Below are 21,871 nucleotides of genomic sequence, written 5' to 3'. Positions count from 1 at the left end.
TTGTGAAAGGCTGCTTTTAACCTATATCCAACTCCAGGCATTTGGCAGTTTTTTTAGTGCACTTAAATACTTTTAGGTAATGCTGCAAATCCATGTGTGGTATCCCCATCGTACCATAAATGAACACACATTACATCTCTACACAATTAGGAAAATAGAGCCTTTCTCAGTCCACACATACTCCCTTCTCTCAAAGCAATACCCAAGGTCAGGTTATAGCCAAAGAGCCACGTTGCGGTACATTGTAGTGACTACGCTCATGGAATTTCATACTTACGCCAGTGCACATATGCTGTTGCAATAGGTTTGAGGGATATAAATAGGGATGAGACATCTTCAGACTACTCATGTTACTCTGTAAGTGTTGGTATAGTTCCACCTTCTTGTCCACTTGATGCATCAAGCCTACATTAAACTCTTCTGTGTAAGACAGCTGCTGCTTCCAGAAAACATCCATCAAAACCACCACACCCCTCTTGGGAGGACAGATGGATGGGCAGATTTACAGACACACCTTACAGGACCAAAACTCACAAGGCTCAGGCCTACTGACTGATGTACAGAAAAACAGGTTAACAAGACAGGACCTGAAAAGAAAAAGCTTTGTATACTTTACTTGGATGCAGATCACATCATATGGCTCATTTGCAAAAATAACTTAAAGGAACAGTTTGCACGCAAGCAGGTATGCACGCGCGCGCACACTTACGCTCACACTCACACACAATAGGAGACAGAGGATAGGGGTTTAATCATGTTCATCAGGACGGTTTCTCCCTGCAGTGTTTCAGCATTTCTATCAAACATGAAAAACTAGCGTTATTCTCCTCTGCCTCCTTTCAGCTTTTTAGTATCTTTCTAATCTCACAATATCTCACATGGATAAACAGTGACTTGTTGTTGTAAATAAAAGTCATAGAAGAACTAAGCAAAGCAGGTTTGCATTGGCAACGATTTGTGACATGTATCTGGTTTGAAGCAAGCTTCATATGAATAATTAAAACGTATTTGTATTTTCTAAAAATGTCAGCAATAAAATGTACCCTTTAAATTTGATACACTCAGAGGTCTTACACCTGTGTTATTTGGTCTGCTGTGTCCATAGACTTTATACAACGATGGAAATGACAGCTCCCCAAATGTGAATCCAGAGGATTTTCATTGCCCACTGGTGGTTGGCTGCTAAATCCATCCTCCTCCACGTTAGTGTATGAGATAAGGACCACATTAAAACAGATGGTTTCTGTCATTTTACGTAGACACTGATGTCTGTACAAGTTCTTTACTCCCGCTTAGTTTGCAGACATGGCTAAAAACAAGCTGCAAACACTAGATAGTTGTTCATATTTTCCAGCATGTGCACTCTGGCACACCCCAAAGGTGAGGCAACAAATTAAATATGCTTGAAACGTCCTCATCCTTAATATTTGGGATGATTTTGAATACAGGGGCAGAACAAGGATTTATTTTCCCTTTCTTTAACATTGCAAGATTTAATGGGATTTAAAACAAAAAAAGTTGTATCAATTAGGGAATAATGCAGAGATCTTCATGAAAAAAAAAAACTTACAGGAGGAATGTCCTCTAGGTGATTGTTGTAAGTTTTACCAGGATTAGGCAAAAAAGACTAAATGAGATACAATGAAAGTTGGTGGCGGGTTGCAGTATGGGTCAGTAAAGAACACATTCAGTTTCGGTGTAGATCCAGATCAGGGGGCAGATTCAGATTCATCACTTTCTTTAACATTTGCATAGTTTCCCTACAGAATAATTCATGGTTCTTAATAAAAAAAAACAAATTAAGTATATTTAGGGACATCTACATAGGGATATCCATTGCTGTGGGAAATCTCCTGGTCAATGATCCACTCATCAGGGAAGAAAGTGTTCAGGAGCCCTCTGATGTCTTATGTTGAAATATTTATTGAAGCTTGGCCAAGGAGAAAATCTGAATCCATCAATACAACAACAGGATGCAGGATGTCCTTTCATATTCTGAAGACTGCTTTACTGCAGTCACACTTCAAACCCTCACAGATCATTAAGTCTATGGGTCTGCTAGTTCCTATGCAAGCCAGTGTGTTTTCTATTTCTGGAGACTGTATTTCCTGCTCACGCCGTCTCATATCTGTGGGGTCTAGGGAGTGAAGCCTTGAACCTTGCCCAAGCTCTCACACTTGCCCCGACATGACATCCACATGCACTCTGCCTTAGAGAGGGGAGAGAACACAGTGTCCCTAAATCCATAACATCTATGAGTGTGTACAATTTGGTGAATCTTGATTGGACTGTTAGGCCTGGGTGTATTAAAATGATGTTGAACACAGTATGCTGAAGTGTTTTCAACAGAGTGGTACTGAACAGCTTTTTTTTTTTAAAAAGCTGCTGCACGTCATCCCTAACTGTTAAATAAAATTCAAGCAAAACATTAAAAAGTATAATTTTCATATAAAAGACATTTTCAGTGATTTCCAACCAAAGCTGTTTAAAGAACAGGACATTAAACAACAACAAATGCACATTTAACCTCACTTAATAAAACAATGCCAGCACAATTCAATTGGAAAATCATCCCCTGTAATGTGCAAAGTGTAATTGATGCCCTATGTTTTTTCTCTATTTGCATGATCGTGCACCTAAAACTATTTTATAATTCCGGAGCCTTTGTAAGAACTGCCTCCAATTGAGCTGCAGTTATGGGTGTACCCATATCAATTTCCCATTGTATATTGGGATTTATACCGACTGGAGGGAAAGATGACATAAGAAACATCAGATCCTGCCCTTTAGGTTATATAAAGTAGTCTCCTAGGATAGAGGATAAGTTAATGACTCAATAAATAAAATAAAAATAAAATATTTAATGTATCCTTATGGATCTTTTATGATTCTTTATTATAGGATAATTGTTTGCTTAGTTAGTTCATATTTTCAACAGAAGTGTTCAACCAGACTTAATATTCAAAATGTAAAGAATCATTGGTGCCAAGAGGCCCATGTGACATTTTTCAATTTTTTTTTATGAAGTTAATATACTTCTTTGATTAAATTATCAAAATATCATCCATTAAGTGTGCTGTTGTTCACATGCGTGTTAACATGTATTATTAAAGATCAAACTCTGTAGACAAAGTCAGATTGTATGCCCCCTGTGCAGGACTTACTTCTTCTTCATATATTTTTATATATATCAATATAAACACTTCACTCTTGAACTTTAGAACACGACTTTTAGTTATTTCTTCAAAGATAGAGACCAGTGACACAGTTCCTTTAAATTCAAGTAATGCTCCATTATGAATGTCCAAGTCGAGTCAGTGTGGGCGTCAGTCTGGAAGGTTTCGACAGATGACAGAGATGCGTCGCTGCCGAGGAACTCTCTCTCCATCGAACACAGACTCTTCATCTTTCAGGATCTCATGAGTGAAGCTAAATCGGGCCTGGTCCCTGGAAAGATGTCAAGAGAGCATTATGAACATCCCTGCTCTTCTTAAAGCTGTACCTCCAAATATTAAACAACTGCCGTGCACTTCATATCTAATACACATGAGAAGTGGTAATCCGGAGGGGAAACAGTTCGTATCAAAATAACATCTGAATATATTATGGTAAATCCAGTATAAAGTTTACTCAACCTCAGTATATAGAGTGAGCGTCGGGGCAACAGAAGGTCTAGCCAATGGTTCTTGGAGTCCTCCCTCACCAAACGCATGATGCTGTCCGACAGAAGACTCAACCCAGCAATGGTGCTGCCGCAAAACTGAGAATTTAGAAGATGGACGGGCAAAATCACAGGAAGGACAAAGCTGGCATAATAGCACGTTCCACACAGAAGTTGTTTTTTAAAGCTTTTCTGTCCAATCTAAAAAAACTGAGATATATGATTGTCAGTTTCTTGTCTGTAAATGATGCTTCATCGATGTTGATCATCCAGCCACCTCACATACCGCACTGTGCATACAGAGAAAGAAAGGGGAACTCCACCTTGACGCTGTCGATGTGCGGCTTGATGTAGCCGGTCTTGTCCAGATCCAGAACGTGCACGGGCCCGAGGAGCGAACAGCCCTCCGGAAACGCAACGGACCGGACACGACTCAAGACCTGCTCGCTCGCTTCCCCCCACCTCTCGCGCTCAGTCTCCCGGTAGCCGTGAATAGCCTGAATGTGGGTAAGGGATCAAAACACAAATGAAGTCAGCGTCACTCTCACTATCTTCGCAGCAGTGCAAATCAAATCAAAGTTTATTGTGACATGCACCAATGACAGCGTCATCGGAGCGGTGAAATTCTTGTGACATGGCAGGCAACATCTACACAATAGACGACTTTACAAAATAGAAAAATAACATACTATATCACATACAACATATAACATATTCAAATGAAGCAGCAGTTTACAGGGTGAAGGAGTGGGGAATATTAAGTTAAATAATACGAATATATGTGAAGTCAGTGTATTTGTATGAGTGGGGGAGCAGAATGTACATGGTGACTGTTCAGAGGGTCAGTGTTGATTGTTCAGAAGCCTTACGGCCTGGGGAAGAAGCTGTTTTTGAGTCTGGTAGTCCGTGCTCGGATGCTCCGGAAACGTCTGCCAAACAGCAGACGTTTTTGGAACATTAGTGTGTCTAATGACTGCAAACTATTATCTTTGTCTCTGTCTCCTAACCAAAGGCTCAGAGACTGTTTGTGGTGTTTCGAAATAACCTCATCGTCTGTGGTTGTACTGTACTCGATCCCCGTCTCCCTCATTCCGCCTACCGACGAGTCGTTGAGCAAGGTGATATTTTGTACATATCTGCAGTTCGAGACAACGCTGTATAACTACACGTCCAGTTCATTTTAAAGCACTTTGCGGCTGAAACGTGTTGATCAGATGAACTTCTTCCAGGAACCTGCTCCTTGTGTGATCTAACTCACATCGTCCCAGTGGTTGAACTCGTATCGCTTCTTCCGGAGTCCGGGCTCCAGCTCCCCCAGCAGAGCCGCCTCCTCCTCCTCGGTGATGAAGGCCGTCTTCACCTCCACCTGCGAGCCGAGAGCCCGCAGCAGATCCGGGCTGGAGCACCGGATCAGAGTCTCTTCCCCGGCAGCTAGCGGACCGCCGCGGGCCCCGGAGCAGAGCCGAGCGCCGGTGAGGGCGGGAGGTCTGTGGAGACGCGTCCACATCGACAACAACAGCCTCATCCTCCGGTCGGAACTGTCATCAACTCGCCACACGTTACTTTTCACCTTCCCCTCAGTTGTTGTTGTCTTTTTCCCGCAGATGTCAGACGGTTACGGGGGCCGCCATGTTGGAAGCGCAATGCATTGTGGGCGGTGTAGTCCTACCTCGATACACGGGGAAAAGGCCTTTGAAACTTATTTATTCGAATATATGTAAAACGTTTCTTGTTTCTATGACATGAAAGTGTGTTTTGTGCGTGTGTTAGTTTTTGTGTTTGTGTTGTGTTCCTGTACTTATATCGTAATGCGTCACTAGGTTCAATTTGGTTCTATATTTACTAGTGTTTACTGTGTTTACTGTGTGTGTGTGTGTGTGTGTGTGTGTGTGTGTGTGTGTGTGTGTGTGTGTGTGTGTGTGTGTGTGCGTGTGTGTGTGTGTGCGTGCGAAGCTCAATGTGTGAGCTGCACCTTAATTTGTTTTACCTCTAACATGGATCAGAACTGGCTCTACCTGTGTACACATAGGCTGTAAAGAATTTGACTACATGTGTGTACATGTGATAAATGTGGAATGTCTAACTAGCACAAAACAATGTGTGCGCGCGCACACACACACACACACACACACAAGGGAGTGGGCAGTGAGAATGAGGGTGGGTAAACCCTTCTTTGTGAGCTTTTCTTTGAAACCAGTCTATCTTTGGGTCAATAGTGTCGGGCGATACAGAAATGCACTTCAGAACCACTCTCCCTTTGGAAGATAGTTCACCGAAAAATGGGAATTCTCACTCATTATCTACTCACCACTATGTGTGTTAAGTGTTTAAGTCAACAAAACCATTTTGGAGTCTCAAGGGTAAACAACAATGCAGCCAAATCCGATCCACTGAAGTAACTAGGGACCACTTCTTCAGACGTAATAAAACAACAGAAAAAAAAAAACATCCCTCCATACTGCTTGTGTGGTTTCACCCATTTTTTCTGTAGTTTTATTTCATCTGATGAAGAGGTCGCTTTGGCTGAAACACCCTTTTGTGGCCTCAAACACCTCACCCATCCCTCCTTCAGCATAGTGATGATTAGAGTAGTTTTTCTGTGAACTATCCCTTTAATGCTCACCTACCCCTCTACCAGAGCCACTTAATTGTCAATTTCAAGTATTTAAATTGGTGGTTTGATAAAAAGGTACGTTATCCAACATGTTTCACATTTTCCGGTCTGGCTCTGATGTCATAGGTCACGATGAAGACCACAATGAAGAGATGCGTGTGCTGTCACTAACTCTTTCAACAGCCTTGTTTCTCTACTTCTGTTTGTATATTATTGTCGTGTGCAGCCTTCCAGGCCTTCGTGCACTAAAGAAGAGTGCCAGCCTTTCTTTTATCTCTGTTGCTCCCATAGCTTTGGGACATGAACACTCAAAGGGTCAAGCGACCACACGGAGTGCAGTCGATGCAAAGGTTGCAGTACCTTCCTCTGAACACTGGAGGGCAGCCCGGGATTGTTAACACATTCAGGCCAGTTGTCAAAAACTTCTAAATAAAAAGAGGTGATTCTAATTTGTCCAAAGCAAAGTCAATTGGACATAACACTCGGAAAGGAAATTTTTAATGCAGGGCCAATTTTAAGGATGCATTTGGCATTATAAAGTGTTATAATAAGATAATATTTATAGAGTAACTGGATTTAAATTTAATTATTAATATCATTAATCTCTTTCTAATGAGACAGAAGAGATGAATACATACATTAATCACTGTGAAGGTTAAAAAAGAGATTTTCACAGTTGGGAGAAATATATATGAATATGAATCTTTGAGTAAATTAAGCAAATGTATGAAATATGGACAAATTATATTAACAGAACTATATGAACTCTATAATGAAATGAGTAAATACAGAAACAATCCAACAGCATAAAATGTCTTATGTGCACTCACAGTGAGAGCAAGTAGATAGGGAACCTACTTAAGTCACTCACCTTAAAGTTCATGGAAGGACTGAGAAAGAAATTAAGTTGAAAAAAGCAAAAGAGCAAAACATAGTTCTGAGTGCAGATAAAGCAGTGACTTCATCCTCACTAGAGATTTCAGCAGAGGAAGAAAAAGCATTGGCCTACTTACAGCTCAGGACAGGTTACCAGCGTCTCTCTTATGCTCCCTCATTGACTTTCTTACCAGGTGAACCCTTTGTTCGGGAAACCTAGGAGGAGAGAGATGCATCTCTTTTGCCTTCACAAGATCTCAGTGAACTTAAACTGAGGCTCGTGTTCTGTGTCAGATAGTTCAGATATGAAAAGAATAACTGCCACCAAGCCAGGAGAAGTACGAGAGACAGAGAAGAAGATCATGCCTGTGTAGGACCGGCTCCATCCCCCAATTTACAACTGAGTTGATAGATTTAGACGTTGGAAAATGTATCGTGCATATTTCAGAAGATTGGAAATATGCAGTGGGTTTTCTGTGTGGAATTCCTTGCGGTACATCCACCGTATTCACAGACAAATCGAGCTTTGAATACATCTGAGTCATCTGAAACACACAACATATTCAAACCCACCCGCTGCATATACACAAGGATTATTAGTGCTCCATCTGTGAGGCTGCTGTTGGTCTCGGTCAGTGAGCATCCATAATAAAACTCACATTCCCCCCTCCTCCAATACATACACACGCACACACACACGCACACACACAACTGATGTAATGTCCATTTCATTGTTGGACGCCATGGTGCTGCCCCCAGCATTACGTTCATCCAGCCACGATGAGTGTTTTGGATTCATATTCTAACTCCCAGTTGGTGCACTCATTTAAAGCTTCTATGATTCACTGCATTAACATCGGTCATTTTGTCCTGGAGGCCCCCTTACCCCTTCTGTTGAATCATACAATTTAACGAGAAATCTCCAGAAAAATACTTGGAAATGGTGAAAAGGTTGCGAAATGCCCTATCTCGCAATGTTAAAGGAAGTGGAAATCCGTTTCGTGTGGCTAACCAACAAACACACAGGGGTGAAAACCAGACCTTGTTGCCAAAGTGGGTTTTTAAGGTAAAACCGATTTAAGGTTAAGCTCACAAACCAACGTGGACCTTATGACACGTACACATAAGGGAGAGGGCAGTGAGAAGGTGGGAGGGTAAACCTGACCTCCTGTGTGTGCATCTGTATTTATCTGTTTCTGTGGTCTCTCCTGATAAACCAGTCTGTCTTTGGATTTGGGACAATAGATCTGAGGCCAAACCAACTCCTTCAGAGCCGCTTGACAGGTCTCTCTCCCCTTGATTGTTGATTTCAACATTATTCAATTATCCTTTAAAGCTTATATCAATCGCAGTGTGTTTGACAGCGTCATGTTACACCTAAATAAAATGTTGTTTCACCCCCAGCATCTGACCCAGTTTACTGGCGAAGCACTTCTTCACCTCCTTCACTTTTCACTCTGGTTATGTAAAGGTTGACGTCTCTGCCGCAGCAAAATAAACAATTTCGACCCATGCCTTAAGATGTTATTAACTTACATTTGCTCGTCAACCACAGTCTCCCACTGAATCGTGTTGGTGTGTGCGGAGCAGTCTTGCAGAGGTTCACATGTAAGTCAGCATTGGGCCGGTGGAGGACCGAGTTCAGCAGGGGCGGAGTGCTCTACATGCATCCAGCCATTGAATTATTCAGCCTTATGAATCATTGAGTCACAAAACTCCTTTTTAGATCCCCGTCTCTGAGCTCCAGCCTCACAGCCAACCGCTATGAGAACATCTGACAGAGAAACAATCCTGGCACTTGAATGACATGTACATAAAAACACAATGTATTTTCAAGTCAACAAAATATTTTTCAACCCGTTGGGTTCATTAATTTGTTTGCTGTCCTTGTTTTGTCCTCAAAAGCAGCTGTGCTGAGTCATTACCAAATTTTGGAAAATGGGGTTGTCATCACAACTGCTTCCTCACAGATCTCAGCATCCAGACAGAATGTAACTGTAAATCTTCAACTGCACCAAACTAAGCATTATTTCTGGAACATGCCAATAGTCTAAACACTGCATGTTTTCAATATCCAAGGGCATCGTAGTATTTTAGAATTTATTTTATATGTAAATGGACTGTAACAGGTAAATCACATGAGAGAGTAACTACATAAAACCTTCTGGAATCTAAGACACAATGTAACAACAGCAGATACTAACTGATTATATTTCCCTCCTTGTTAAGATCCCCATGTGCAGGTTTTATTTTTAAATGCACCTGTCATAACAAGTTATTCTCCTTCTCTCAAATTATACATAAAGACCTGTTTTCTTCTGCAGGTGGGATTACAGTCTAACAAAGACACAGCTGTAGGACAAAGATATCTATCATGATGGATTCTTTTCTCAGCCAAACACACTATATGTACACCATGTTAAGCATGAATCTATAGAGACAGTGCATGTGTTCTTGTACACTGAGAATGTTTTATGCATGGCTGGCCTTGGAACCGCTGCTCTTCCGTGCTTCTTGCGCTGTGCTATATGGAAGAACGGGTTTGGACAGAGGGCTGCAGCTCTGAGGGACAACAGAGGATTTCACAGATCATCTCACCCAAATGTAAACACAACAAACACACACAAGATATGAAAGCCCATAAAACTAGACTACAGATAAAAAAAAAATTTAGTTTGATGCTAAAATATACTAAGATGCGAACATATGCAGCAGACATAAAACAATCAGCTCAACAGTGAGACATAAGGACACATCTGGAATCAAAACGTACAACGTGAATGAAGACTATGGCTGCTCCCTATCTCAGGAGTTTGTCATCTTAAATTCTCCAGAGCTTCTTCATGACCATACAATCCACTATTTGCGGTTCAATCTTACTCATCCCATTACACTGTATGTAATTTAGTGTTGTGGTGCTTGTGGCGAAGTAAGAACATTTATTTCTATAAATCTTAGTGTGCTAAGATAGTGAGGTCTGTGGTGCTGATATGACCACAATAGCGGGGCATTAATTCTGGTTTTGTGGGACGCTCTCCATGGTCCTGACATGATTGCCCCATATACTCTTGGTGCTGTCGCTGTGCTGTCCATGGTGCTCAAATGATGACAGGGAGGTTAGAAGTGTGACACTCACCCCTGATGTCAGCTGCATGTTTTTCTGATGTCAGTGACCTGACCTGTTCTGACTCAATCTCTCAGAGAGGTGAATAAATGATCCTCGTTAATGAGGCAACCACTAGTTCTTTTCACCAGTTGGAAACAGCTAGCCAGCAGGAAATGATGGAACACCGTCTCCACATCATAATCAATCACTCAATCACATTGCATTGTTATAGCCTATATTCACAAATCACAATTTGTCTCATAGGGCTTTAAAATGGTGTGACATCTTCTGCCCTTAACCCTCAAAAAGAGTAATAAATACTGAAAAACCTTTTAACAGGGTAAAAGAAGGTAAAAACCTCAGAGAGCCATGTGAGGATCCCTCTCCCAGGACGGTCAGAAGTGCAATAGATGTCAAGTGTAAAGGTGAACCTCATCAAGATAAAGGTTTTAGCAGCATTGATGAGGGTAAACATTTTGAAGGATAACTGAAGGTCAATGAATTGATGGATTATGTCAGTAATGGTCAAGTATCTGAGGAGAAACACAATATATAAAGCAGTCCTGCTGCAATCAGAGTCTGTGGTCAGCAGCCAGCAAGATAGAATGCCACTATAGTCCACAGTCATTCCACTGCCGCCATCCGGATCCACCATCACCTGCCAACTCGATCAGGGTCCACCACGATCGATAATGAGGATGATGACGTTCGTTATTGTTTTTAAACTCATCATATCTATTTTAAACAGCTATCTACCTATTTATCAATCTCTGTCTGTCTGTTCAATTGAATTTTATTTTTCGAACGCCAAATCATAATCTATCCATCTATCCGTCCATCCATCCATCCATCCATCCATCCATCCATCCATCCATCCATCCATCCATCCATCCATCATCAATCCATCTATCTGTCTATCTATCCATGATTGAGAATTACATTTTATGATCTTGTATGCCCTTGTGGTGGGGTCGGTCTCACACTCACAGCCGGAAGCCTTGCTTAAGTGGACACAAAAGCAAAACGATCCCATTCTGACATATCATATGGACGTTTAAGGTCGTGCCGTTATCGATCAGCGTTTCCACGTGCAAGGTTTCTCTCCTGACGGATCTCTTGGTGAGGTGAATTAATTCCCCCGGTCACCCTTAAACCCGCACAGCCCGCTGTAGGTGTATGATCATTTCCCATTCACAGAGGCGGCTATTTCTGGAGTCAGTCAATTAGGTCACATGATAGATTAAGAAAATGTTGTCCTGTGATGTGATCGATTCCCGTTCTAGGCCTGACATAACGCAGAAGCAGTGTTCTGTGCTCACCGTGTAGTTAATGGTGACTCATGGCAATCACTGAATATGAGACTTTCTACCTCTATAATCTTCATAAACAGACAATTTAGTAGTTATGTCCAAGCAGGATAGAAATAAAACCAGTATTCAAACACAAACAGCATCATTTCCGTTTTGTTCAGCAGCTCTAGATTTAGTGGATTAGCCCACATGTTGCAGCAAAAACATAAACAAAAACTCCAGTTTATTCTCTTTTCTCTTGGTCAAACACCTTGCCTTGTTGTGCCTGTGCCATAGTGCAAATTATATGGTCAAGGAGGAAGAGGAGGAGGAGGGGACAGGAGAAGGAGGCGAGGAGAGGAGAGGAGAGGAGAGGAGAGGAGAGGAGAGGAGAGGAGAGGAGAGGAGAGAGAAGAGGAGGAAGCAGATCCTCGAGTCGTTTTTGTTGGGGTGGGAGGGAGGAGGGAGCTCTCTACGTCCATTAATTTCCAAATGTCTGTTGCTAAGAATAGCCCCCCCCCCTCCACCTTCCCTGACAAACGCACGAAGACTCGCGCGCGGACACACTTTGACGCGCAATACTCACGCGCCTACATGTGGGCGCGCAGTCATTGTCAGTTTGGGCTGCAGCTGTATCTTTGCAGGAGCTGCGTGATGCCAACAACACCCCCCCACACACACACCCACACCCACACCCTCCCCCCACTCCTCACAAAACACGCACGCAGACACACACGCACACCTGGCTATAATAAGCAAAGTGTTGTTGATGCAGAGGTGTGGAAACATGAGAAACACAGACACACAGTTGCAGATGTCTCCTCAGCATCTACGCCAACTGGCTATTTTACGCATGGACACGAGCGGTCCGGTCCAACTGGGCAGGGCCATGTAGACCAAAGCACCGTGAAATAAACAGGCGAGAGACGGTGCCTCGATCCGTGACCTACGTCTGGAAGTTGAGCGAGCTGCGTGCGTCATGTGCTGCAGCTGCAGAACCGACCGAGCTCTCGTTACAGTTCGCACACGCCGCGGAGGCAACGATTTCGCGCACGGTGCGATTTATCTCACGAACAGGCCGATTCTGCACTGAATTCCACAAAAACACCTGGTCTCCTCCCTTTCATTTTTGTCTCAATACATTCACCGATCCATCCATCCATCTCTCCATCCATCCGTCCTCCCGTCGGTCCCTCTCCTCCTCCTCCCCTTGGGGCCGCTGGAGGAAGAGAGAGGAGGCCGTGAGGAGCGCACCAGTCTATACCTCACAGGACGAGAGAGAGATAGCGAGAGTGAGGGAGCAAGAGAGAGAGCGAGAGAGCGAGCGAGAGAGAGAGAGAGAGAGAGAGAGAGAGAGAGAGAGGACGCGCTGCCAGGACATTTAGGCTTATCATTGCGGACGAAGGTGTAGACTTTCCAGGGCGGGGATGGTGAGGGACTTTCTCGGCACCGCTGGAACTCGAACGACCGGACCACGATCATGAGAGGCTGTCAGAAGGCGGAGAAGCAGCCGTCGTACCCTTGTCTTTGACGACGCCGTCCGTGTGTCCCTCGCTCAGCGTCTGGATGGCCGCGCAGGTGACGGACAGAAGATGATGGTCGTAACGAAGGAGGATGCAGCCGAAATGTCTGTCTGAGAAAAAACATATTTCATCCACGGCGCGAGACGAACGATGACAGCGACGTTCCAACGGGGAAAACGGTATTTCTCCTTCTTTCCACTTGAGATTGTGCTTTTCTGAAAATCAGACCCGTGAAACGCAACAATTTCCCTGGTCTCAGGGCTTGTCGGAGCGCACTGGGAATACAACTGTGAGGTTCCAGAGCCACATTATCGCCACACACTGTATCAAACATTGCGGATATTTCAAAAATAAATAAATATATAGCAGGATCTTTTTCCTTTTCAATGCCTTTTAAATCTTCGGAGACGCATCTGTTTCCAAAATGCCAACTCGAACGTCACTGACGGCCGTTTGTAAAGGCTCATACCTGTATTCCGGTATTTTTTAAACAATTTGGTTAATTGAGGCCTGTGTGATATTTAAGATCTTTTAGTCATTACCAGGCATCATGGCAGGAAAGACATAAATTCATAGAGGCTGAGGAGGCTGTGCGCTCTGATACAGGCATGAACCATGGAGAACATGAAACATTCATGTTAACGCGCTACAGTCTCACCATGATTTCATGCTGGGGACAAATCCTGCTCTGTGCGGACACACGAAGGGACTGAGACACCACACAATCACCACAAGCTGCAACCAGTCAACCAGCCGACCACACGCTCAATTTCCTCACACCTACAATCGGCCGCTGGCACAGACGCGCAGAGACGGAGACGGTACATGGGCGTCCTCGTCCACTAAAGCCAAGAGCTGCAGAACTGCTCGCCGGGTGCAGGTGTTCGGCAGAAGCTCAGGAGACAACCCGTTGTGCATATGAGACGTTCCGATCCAGATGGGATGTAATGTTGTGTGGCTGCACAGCTGAGCATTATCGGTCTCCTTCTCCGCTGCTTCGTGAAGATTGGCTTTCGGTGTCCAGAGAATGGCTCGGTTCGGAGACGAGGTACAGTCCAGGTATGGCGGAGGGCCCGGCGGAGGGGGCCAGGGCGGCCGCGGTGGTAGCAGGCAAGGAGGCCCCCACGGACACGGCCATGGCCACGGTCCACCCGGTGGGCCCGGGACCCAGAGAATGTACAAGCAGTCTATGGCGCAGAGAGCCCGGACTATGGCCCTCTACAATCCCATCCCCGTGCGCCAGAACTGTTTCACCGTCAACCGCTCGCTGTTCATTTTCAGTGAGGACAACTTCGTGAGAAAATACGCCAAAAAGATCACCGAATGGCCATATCCTTTTCCTGGCAGTGTACAGTGAGTGAAAGCTGTTAGCCCATGCCCGCGGATCAGGTAAAGTGCTGACAGACGTCTGACTTGTTTTGTTCTTGCTCCGTGAGGTGTAGGTTTTACACTCAGACCCAAAGTCAAAGGTGTAAGATGCATCAATGCAAGAGCACGCGAGGGGGCACGGGGGGGCCCAAGACACGCTGGACATGTAGGCTAATTTATAGGTAATTAAGGGGAAGGGGACATGAACCAGGGGCCTCTTTTATGGGGCTGTAGATCAACACCAGCTCCATTTGTTAGTCATTTCCAGACAGGTCTGGGACCTGCTTTGATATGCGCTCCCAGTGTGTGTGAGTGAGTGGAGGTTGGGTGTGTGTGTGTGTGGGGGGGGGGTCTAGGGGGCGCTGCTGGCTGCTGATGTCAGCATGTACAGTAGGCTAAAGGCCTAGCGCGGGTATGGAGGCACCGGAGAGAGAGGGGGAAGGGAGGGAAAGGTGGCAGAGAGGAAGAGAGATGAAAATAAGCAGCTACAATTTGTGTGACTCCGTGTGCGTTTGTGTGTGTGTTCGTGTGTGTATCCTTGCAGTGTACACACAAGCTCCCATATCAGCACGATGCAGGTGTCTCTAGGTAGTGTGTGTGTGTGAGAGAGAGAGAGAGAGAGAGAGAGAGGAGTGTGAGCATGGTAGCTTATTAACTTGTGCATTGACACAGTAGGTTATTTTATCATTTGGTCTCATTTTGAAACTCCCCCTCTTTATCATGATATGCAGGTGTCACTGAATGAATGTGCTATCATTTCAATCTTTGTTTTGGTTTGTGTTTGAGTTTGTGTGTGTGTGTGTGTGTGTGTGTGTGGGGGTGTGGGGGTGTGTGCCCGTGTGTGCGTGCATACTACCAACACAGAATGTGATATTGTCAAATTTGCAGCATCCCCCCACATTTGCATCTGTTATAGAAACCGGCACATATTGCACCATTCTGGGCAGGGAGTGTGCGAAATCTCAATTTTTCGGCTTTGTGTTTTTTGTCCAAAAGCACAAAAGCAAGTCTCTGTGTGAGTGTTAATGACAAGAGCGGAAATTGGAATAATGATTGTATTGATCCATTCTGATGCCTGAGCTATGACATAACTACACACACTAATTGGGCTGCTCGGGGGAACTGCAGGAGCTACTTATAACGCCTCTGAATCATAGTCTATTCACTAGTCTAAATGACAGATGTGTTTGAGAGAGAGAGAGAGAGAGAGAGAGAGAGAGAGAGAGAGAGAGAGAGTTGTCTAATAAATGTGATGCTGAATATCCACAGATTTCGCCTCCAAAATACTTTATAGAACAAAATAAAACAGGAATAAGAGTGAGAATGATAGTTTTGCACAGAAAACTAAAGTTTACTTCTTGTTCTGTCCCGCGAAAACAACCTTTTTAATCAGGAGACATGTTGATATGTCACAGTTGGAAAAGCACATGTGTAAATAAATTAATGACAGCTGATTTCCATTTAGCTGCTTGAGCTTTAGGGCTCTGTGGTTGTGCATGCTGACTCTACGGTCATTCCTAAGTGGGACACGTGGATGAGAAATAAGGCAATGTTATTGTTTAGCTACCTGTGTGCTTTACATCCTGACAATTTGTCTTCTTTGAAAGAGCACTGCACAGACTTAAACATCTTTAGCTAAATTAAGCACACAGTCAGCCTTGAGTGTTCTTGTTTTTGCCATCAGCATGGGGCATGGGGGGAGAGGGAGGCAGGAGCAACCCAAGAATAGAGCTGGTATCTTTCAAAAGAAAAACAAAACACTGGCAGCCGTCACACATCTTTGTCGGATACGGTAGCTGAACGCGGAAAGAAGACAGGAAATGAGAGAGAGAGACATTTATGAAAGGTCAGCCACAAACCCGGGGACGCCAGGGCGCCCCTGTGCTCCAGTGTTTGTGTGAAATAGAATCGAAAACATGAAGAGAACCAGTTCAATATGTGTTGTAATGTGAAAAGTAAAGTGAACGAGCTGAGAGGTGCTGTTCCAGAGAAATTGTGTATTTTAGTTGATGTCGAGTGATGGAAACTATAATAATAAACGCTTTTAGGGTTTCTTGGATTTCTGTGGCTGTGCTTTGCGGTGTTGCTGTTTACTGGATTGTAATAAATGGCCAGGTGCACCTATAGTAACATATCATTTCTACCCTCCCTCCCTAAAATGAGCACATACTCACATGCTGACCAAATGTGGTGTATTGTGGCCCAGCCTGAGGAAGTTTGAGATACATGGTGTCATCATGTTGCTAAATGTGGGGAAACTAACCAAGCTGAGGTCAGAAGAAGGAACCAAATGGATTTCGTGGTGAAACCCCAATTACAGATCCGAATTTTCATCGAACAATATTTCAATGACAAAATTCTTTGTGTTTTTGAAACTGCGGATGTCTCAATTATAATCAGTTCTTAATTTACTCATTTATTGCCAAGGGTTTCATTAAATCTGTCCGATTCATGTTTAATTGTCCTTTTTGAAAAGTTTAGCTCCAGCTAAACGAGTTACTGTGCGGGAGGTGGTGTAGGGACGAGGTCTGTCTCAGTTAAAAGGTCATCCGAGTTAACTTCCGACCCCACTGCACCTCTCCGCCTCACACGTCCATGACATGTGAGCCTCATTTGAACGGCCTTGAGCTTCCAGACCTTTTTCCCTGCTGATGTCAAAGATTGACTTTCGGTCTAAATCCATCTCACACCTTTCATTTTAAGAGGTTTTTCCTTCTCTACTGATACTTGTGTAATACCTCACTGACAGTTTAATAACCAGCAATTAAGTAAATCCTAATCCCTAATACAAAGCAGAGAAGAGCTCAGAAATATTAGTGGAATAGTTCATTGAAATACTGAGGAATTTGAGGGGATTTTATCAGAACCCGCAGCCAACAGAGGTCTTATCAGGTACATGCAGATCTGTAGTTAACAGTTTCTTTTTCTTTTACACCTGAAGTGTGAATTTCGATGGAACCGCCATTCAGCAGAATTATGACCTGCAGCTTTATTTAGTTGTGAACTGACTCTGGAACCATGGGACAACCACATAAATAACTATTCGCTCACATCCACATTTAGATACAGTAGACAAATAGTTGGTCGCTAAATGAGAATCAGAACCACAGAGTTCAGACCCATTCAAGTGTTACAATGCACAAACAAAATACCAATATATATATAAATAAATACACAGCTTTTGATGAATTTTTTTTTATTTTAGTTATGAATTATTTTATTGACATTGTTTTATGGACAAAACTTGTATACAGATAAAAAAATAAGTCTTCCTCCCCTTTACCCTTATAGGAAAATGGTCAATCAATGTATTTTCAAAGACTGTGAGCTGCAAGCATGAGGGGAAATTAAAATAATAAAAAGCAGTGCTCGTGCACCTGTCCATCAAGTGTGCGACCCGGCCCTCCTCCTCCCACGGCTCCTGGTGCGGCTCTGCCCCCGCACACAGCTTCCTGTCCTCGGCCTCACACGGGGGAAACAAACGGTGGCTCCACAAACGTTGCTGCTAATCTAATAAGTCCTTCCTGCAAAGTCATGGACCGGAGCGGTCCACTGCAGGGGGAGAAATGCTAATGTCGGCGTCTGGTTTCACTGGAGGTGAGGCAGCAGCTACCTGAGGCCTGCTGGTGTGTTTACATGATGTGGACCCACATGTTTGAAAGGCCTCATGTCAGCGGATGGATGAACACATGCAGGTGAACTGTGAACAACACACATCCACTGTGATTCATCCAGGGCATCAGTGCTTGTGTTTACTGTTTGTAGTTTGGTGCCTTGAAGGTTTCTTATTAATCCGGTCACTATCACCAGGTACAGGTGAAGATGCCCTGGGCATACACAATCACCCCCCCACCCCCCAACATAGGATTGGCGTTCTTACCAGAGAAGTGGTTTTGTCTCTCTCTCTGGTTGTGTGTCGTTTTGTGTTAGTTTTTAGCTTCTTTGTTGTCTTCACCTCCTCCAGGGAGTTGTATGTTTTTGCATTTATTTGTTGGTTGGTTTGTGTGTAAGTAAGATGATGCAAATAGAAAGACCGGACGGATTATCACGAAAGTTAGTCGAGGGGATTATTATTTCAAATAGCAAGATTTACAATTTTTCATAGATGTTGTCCTTGAAAGAATTCAAGGATCTTTATGGAAAAAAATCAAGGAATATTTAGGGGAGTGATTTGAAAACACGTGGGCAAGTTGGTGCAAATTGATACTATTGGGCGTTGGCAGTGGTGTCATTATGGTTTTGTAGCTTTCAACTGAACCTTTTGCCTTTCTAACTCACTGGTTGACGAACCAGGGCGTCACAAGACCCAGAAGGACGGTCGCAAGATGATTTCCATTCGAGTACTATTGATAAAATGATTCTGAAAATCATCTATAATCATCATTCAATCATATACCAAAAGCAACAAAATGTAAATAGTCAACATCCTACGTAGTGATTGGGCTCTTATTGTCCTCATAATGTGCTCAGATATATAAGGTTATTATGTTACATGCTGGGGGAAATTTGAAACTCCACAGGAAGTCTTATAGGACTGTAGAAATTAAATCCTCATCTGATCTTTGACCCTTAATGCCCCTTTGACCTTGTGAAATCCATATCAGGGGTTATACACCGGCTCTACGAACGAATCGAGAACCCTGTTATCTGGCAAACGCATTGGTTTGATGTTTCTTTCTAAATATTTGCCAATTGTCAGCAAATTTAAAATATGTGCCTCTGCAGGACATTAAATTAAGCATACAAACAATTACACACACATGCACACCATATGGTATTGCATGCGTCATCAGCACACACTCAAGTGTGTTTTGCCATGCTGTTGTAAATGGAGAGGAAGTCAATATATGTTCTAGCTATCTATAGTAAGAAAGAGCTCAATATGAAATATAACACAGATCAGTTTTTTATGATTTAACCAGAGGATATTAATTCTGAGAAATTATTGAGAATAATCCACGAACTATTCATTGTATGTATTGTATGGACAGGATGTTTGTGTTGTGTGTGGGAAGAGCAGAGCCTTAATCTCCCTCTTCTATATCTGATCATACATGACCCAGAATCAATGAGAGAACAAATGACCATTCAAGACATTTGAGTTTAATCTCTTGGCTCAGCTGTTTCACTGAGCAGTCAAGCTCCTCCTGCTTCTCTGTCGTGTTTCTAATGTTGTGGTAAAAAAGAGAAACATTTAATTAAAGGCAGTTCTGCAGCTCTGCAGATCATAGATTTGCCTCATTACCTTTGCCAAGGAGGTTATTTTTTAATTGGTGTTTGTCTGTTAATTAACAGGATTATGCAAAAACTACTGGATTACTATGAAACTTGGAAAGATGTGGTGTTCAACCTTGTTGATTTGTCAGATTATATAAGAATCTTATTGAAAAAAATGGCAAATATACAGAATTGTTATCGATGATAAATTGCAGATATTAGTGCAACTCGATTGAATTTAACGGCACTGTTGCGCCTTGGCTGACGTATGTGGTCTATTGATCCAGTTCCATAAGTTATAGAAAGTCGTGTGTTTTGTGTTATCCACGTATACATGTTGTCATCCTGCCCTCCGCCTCCACTATCACCAGTTTAGTGCTGCTGCTAACAAATACTGGTTGGTGCCACGCTGTATTTGTTTCCTCCTGAATGTGTCGGGAAATTGGGGAGAGGGAGCACAGGGTCTGTGAGTGAGCAGCATATTTTGAACCCCCCCTTACATATTTAGTGTAGCATGACACCAGGAGGCCCATGGGAGACAAAGTCAGGCTATGGACACTGGACAGTGTATAAGGGCTGAAGAGAGACAGACAGAGTGAGACTTAGAGACGGGCCGGGGTGTTTTGGGGTGGATGTGGAGAGTCAGTGATCTACGTTCACTGCAGAATCTAAATTATTTATTGGCCTTTCTCCAGCTTGCAACTGTCAGCTGATAACTACATGGACTTAACATCATCTTTTCAAACGTGTGTGTGTGTGTGGAGGGAGTCGGGTATAGGCAGGTGTTGTTTATTATTCTTTCACAGTGATTTCTCTTTCTCTTTGCGCTCTTTTACAAAGCACAGATCCACCATTACTGTACTCTGCTCACAGGGAGTCTTAACAACAGCCTGCGAATTTTCTTTAGTTGATGCAGAGACTTTTTAGAAAAGTGTACAGCTTCATCGATACGATCGTTATCGTGGCCCATGTATCACATATTGTATCATGAGGTTTCCGGCCGTATCCCCACCCCCTAATATCAAGTGTCACCAACCTCTTACCCTTCACCACCCAGCAAAAGGCAGTTGTGTGAGTCTGCACTTTGTGGTATATAATGATCTGTTCTTAAGCAGAGGAGAGAGAGATAGAGGGAGAGAAAGAGATGGAGGTAAAAGGCTGCTTCTGTCCCTGTAATGTGCAGCTGAAGTCGAGAGATGGACGACGGAGAGACAGAAATAGAGGAGGGAGGGAGAAAGTCAGTAAGACCGAGACATTATAGAGTGGAATGGACTAATGAGAAACAATGGAGAGGGAGAGAGGGAATCAAACTGCCTGTCTGCATATAAATCATTTAACACAAAGTGGTGAAAGAGACAAACGCTCAGGGTTGGCCGGCAGCTACACTGCAGCGAGAACACACGTCAACCTGTTTGTGTAGCTTGGACATGCATTGTGTTGACAGAGCGTTTATTCTTCCACTCACCCAACCAACAGTGACACGTCCAATCCAAATCAGAACCGATGTTCTTGACCAGACCTGTAGGGTCCTTGAATGGGAGGAGACTTTCCTTACTGTAACAGATTAAACATATTTCGCAACTGCACACACACACACACACACAAATTGAAATTGCTACTTTTTCCTCTTCTCTCTCTCTCTCTCTCTCTCCCTCCCTCTCTCTCTCTCTCTCTCTCTCTCTCTCTCTCTCTGACATTTCTTTCTGTTGTCTTCAATCTCCACCACTGCATCTTGTTCTGCTTCTAATTGGATGTTTCCTCTTTTTGTGAAGCAAATTATCTCAATTCTTATTATTTATTTTTGTTAAACGATTAGACATTTGGGGGATATTGTGCAGAAATAATCCTGGGGACTGTAAGTCTTCATTTTTCTTTTTTGTTCGTAATTGTCAGCAACAAGAGGTGCATGTGGTGTGTGTGAGTGTGCATGTGATGTGTGTGTGTGTGTGTGTGTGTGTGTGTGTATGTGTGCGTGTGTGTGTGTGTGTGTGTGTGTGTGTGTGTGTTTGTGTGTGTGCCCTCTGGGCATAATCTGCCTACCTCATACCTTTGACTGTCTGGTAATAAATGTGTGAATTGATCCATATCCCGAGTCCCTACAGGCACATTCGACACTGGGGTTTGCATAAGCACGCACATACAAACACACATACACATACACATACACACACACACAGCAAACACCAGAAGATATAGAATCAAATTGAACCTATAAGA

At 43.4% G+C, this 21,871-nt stretch overlaps 1 protein-coding gene across 1 annotated transcript; it reads right to left on the bottom strand.

Annotated features, from left to right (window-relative positions):
* Window positions 1-1,900: 1,900 nt before the first annotated feature.
* On the bottom strand, window positions 1,901-5,314 carry alkbh7 (alkB homolog 7). The gene is made up of 4 exons (XM_062408804.1): window positions 4,920-5,314; window positions 3,985-4,158; window positions 3,636-3,760; window positions 1,901-3,447 (listed from the first exon to the last, which is right to left on the bottom strand). The coding sequence occupies exons 1-4, from the start codon at window positions 5,184-5,186 to the stop codon at window positions 3,327-3,329; spliced, it is 687 nt and encodes a 228-aa protein (XP_062264788.1). The 5' UTR covers window positions 5,187-5,314; the 3' UTR covers window positions 1,901-3,326.
* Between the last annotated feature and the right edge of the window lie 16,557 nt (window positions 5,315-21,871).

The sequence above is a fragment of the Platichthys flesus genome, chromosome 16 (genome assembly GCF_949316205.1).
Source record: "Platichthys flesus chromosome 16, fPlaFle2.1, whole genome shotgun sequence".
NCBI lineage: Eukaryota > Metazoa > Chordata > Actinopteri > Pleuronectiformes > Pleuronectidae > Platichthys > Platichthys flesus.
The sequence above is the reverse complement of the archived record's forward strand: the minus strand, read 5'-3'. Positions and strand labels throughout refer to the sequence as shown.